The sequence below is a fragment of the Vicia villosa genome, linkage group LG5 (assembly GCF_029867415.1).
Source record: "Vicia villosa cultivar HV-30 ecotype Madison, WI linkage group LG5, Vvil1.0, whole genome shotgun sequence".
Lineage (NCBI taxonomy): Eukaryota > Viridiplantae > Streptophyta > Magnoliopsida > Fabales > Fabaceae > Vicia > Vicia villosa.
Genome location: NC_081184.1, coordinates 5012076 through 5014720, shown reverse-complemented (window position 1 = coordinate 5014720; position 2645 = coordinate 5012076). Strand labels below are relative to the sequence as shown.

The following is a 2645-nucleotide window of genomic DNA, read 5'->3' as shown; positions in this document are numbered from 1 at the left end:
ATGAGGGATTAGAAGATGATCCAATTCCTCAATGCTTCTTTAATGAGGGGTTTTGTGATAAGGCAAACTCTATTTGAATATTCTGATTTGTTGACGAATGAGAAAATGACCTGAAGGCCAAGATGGAGAACATAAAAGAGAGTTAGGAAGTTAACCAAACTTTGCTAACATCGAAAAACGAGAGGACAACCTTTTGAGAATAATTTGAAAATTGCTCGTGTTGTCCTTTAGAGAGAGAGAGAGAGAGTGTGTGTGTGTGTGTGAGAGATACCCTTCTAAAGGATAAAAAGTCTTCGAAAACGTCAGTTAAAAACTAGACTGAAACGCTTGTCGGGGTTAAGGCCGAGGTGGATGACCTTAAGATGGATCCAAATAAAGCGCGAATGAAAGGTCTCCTTTTGAGGTATCAAGGGTTCGAAAAGGAAAGGGCCCAAGTATCTTGTTTGTATCCTAAGCTTGACCTTAGTGAGCTGAGCTACTTCAAAGTAATGGTAGAGGACTACATCGTTGAAGAGACCGACAATGAGGTTGACTAGAATTCTATTGTTGAGGACGAGACAACACATTCTATTCAATAGATGATTCCAAACACAAGAGGGAGGTAGAATTGTAATTTTTAGAAATCAAGATTAATTTAAAAAATATATTTTCTTAAAATGATTTATGTTAGTAAAACAATTAGGTTTATTTCATACTGAATTTGTTTAGAAATATTTGATTGATCTATTTTATCATGATTTAAACTATTTTCAATTTAATTACGTTTTTTTTAATGTGAAAATTTCCCAATGAATATGTCTTTATTAGAATTACATAGACTCGTAGAGTGTGTCTCCACTATAAAAAGATACTTTTATCACTAAAAAAACAAGCATCTGTAACTAAATTAAGTAGTATCTTAGATGTTTGAAACATAATATGACTACATGAATCTTTAAAAGATGTCTCATGTGACATCAAAAGGACTTTTTTCTTTTTCTTTTTCTTTTGCTTGGTCCTATCTTACTCAAAGTATGCGCGTTAATGAGCTGGTAAAGAGGAAATTGCAAATGGGGAATGGAAAGTGGTTCATGCCATCACTATATAAATAGCCTTTAATTTTAGTCTAAATGCATGCACTCCAAACATATTGGTTTCTTAAACCATTTTATGCTTCCTTTGTTCTCTACTCCACACATCATGGTTGTTGAAAATTGCAACTGTCTAGGCTCAAGAAACAGAAATATTTGGTCAAGTTATGAGAGAGTTGGCCATGACCCTATTGTATGTGTCAATGAATTTATGAGCAAAATAAAGATAGCAAGTTTGAAAACACTGTGGAGGAAGATCAAGAGAGAAAAGAAGAGGAGAGTTTTTAGAACTTCCTCACCTGTGTTTCTATATGATCCTAGTTCTTATTTACAAAATTTTGATGATGGTTATGTCAATGATCCTGGTCATTTTTCAAGATCATTTTCAGCTAGATTTGCAGTACCATGCTCCAAAATGTTTGTGAAGAATATTGAAGTGATAAATGATGGTGAAATATTGGAGATCAACGATGAAAGCTAGCTAGTAACATAAATATAATGATGTATTTGAGTTTCTTGATTTGGACTCAAATTTCTTTTTTTTTTCTTGAATTATGAGTTATAGTTGTACAAAGATTTTAGTAATTCATTTTAAATCTATTTCAAATAATAGATTTTGTTTATTTTTATTTGTAAAGATGGAGGGGCCTTTAGTTAAATATAATATTATTTGAAGACAAATTGAAATAGTAAAATGGTACACATGCATAAATACAATGAGTAGTGTTTTGTTAGATTATGCTAGGCTAAGGGTAGATCTAAATTGCATAAGAGATGACATAAAAACAACTTTTCTTTTATAATCATAACAGCAGCTCATACAAACATTTATACTAGGGTTTATAATGCTAAATGGGCCATGGGCCACTTGATTCTAAATAGAAAATAGGCCTAAGCCCAACTATTACATAATAACGTGTTTTAGTAACACTTATTTTCTCTTTTCTCTAATGGACCTGGTCTGATCCATAACAATACTCCTGGGCTCCTAAAGAACCTTGTCCTCAAGGTTCATAGGGGAAACATCAATTGGGCCGGTAAAGGGAGGTTCGGCCCTTGTGGAGACTGCGTTAGATGGGAGGGAAAAAGGTGATAAATTAGGGTTTTGAGAAGGACACATGTTGGGTGGAGGAGCGGCCGCTGAAGGGACATAATTTGGAGGGATAATCAATTGCTTTGGATAGGGTTTCGAAATCTGAATGGGCGGCTGAGATGGTTTGGGAAGAGATAAGGTTTTGGGATGGGAACAAGTGGCCTGTTGGGATTCGGGAGGTGTGGGAAGTTGGAAAAGAGGTTCACATGATTTCTTTGGGGCACAGGAAAAGTTGTCCAGAATTTGAACGTTAGCTGTATCTTCACGTGGGTGGGGGCCCATTTGGACTGTAAGTGGGATTAAGTGTTTGACCATAGGTTACATGTTTCGGTACTTCACTTTCCTCATATCATTCAAAGTCTCTTTTCAAAACGCTCTCCTTCTCTATACTTCCATTTTCCAAACCCTCTTATGTAGTTCCTTCTTGTAGATCCAACCCAAATATGTCTTTCATGTTACTTAAGCCTTCCGATAATAGTTGT

At 35.2% G+C, this 2645-nt stretch overlaps 1 protein-coding gene across 1 annotated transcript; it reads left to right on the top strand.

Annotated features, from left to right (window-relative positions):
- The first annotated feature begins 1179 nt into the window (after positions 1 to 1179).
- On the top strand, positions 1180 to 1551 carry LOC131604077 (uncharacterized). Its single transcript, XM_058876570.1, has one exon. It carries the CDS (start codon positions 1180 to 1182, stop codon positions 1549 to 1551), a length of 372 nt encoding a protein of 123 aa, XP_058732553.1.
- Positions 1552 to 2645: the final 1094 nt, after the last annotated feature.

What these genes read in the sequence shown, in the direction of transcription:
- LOC131604077 (XM_058876570.1), top strand. Translation starts at nt 1,180, where the DNA reads ATGGTTGTTGAAAATTGCAACTGTCTAGGCTCAAGAAACAGAAATATT.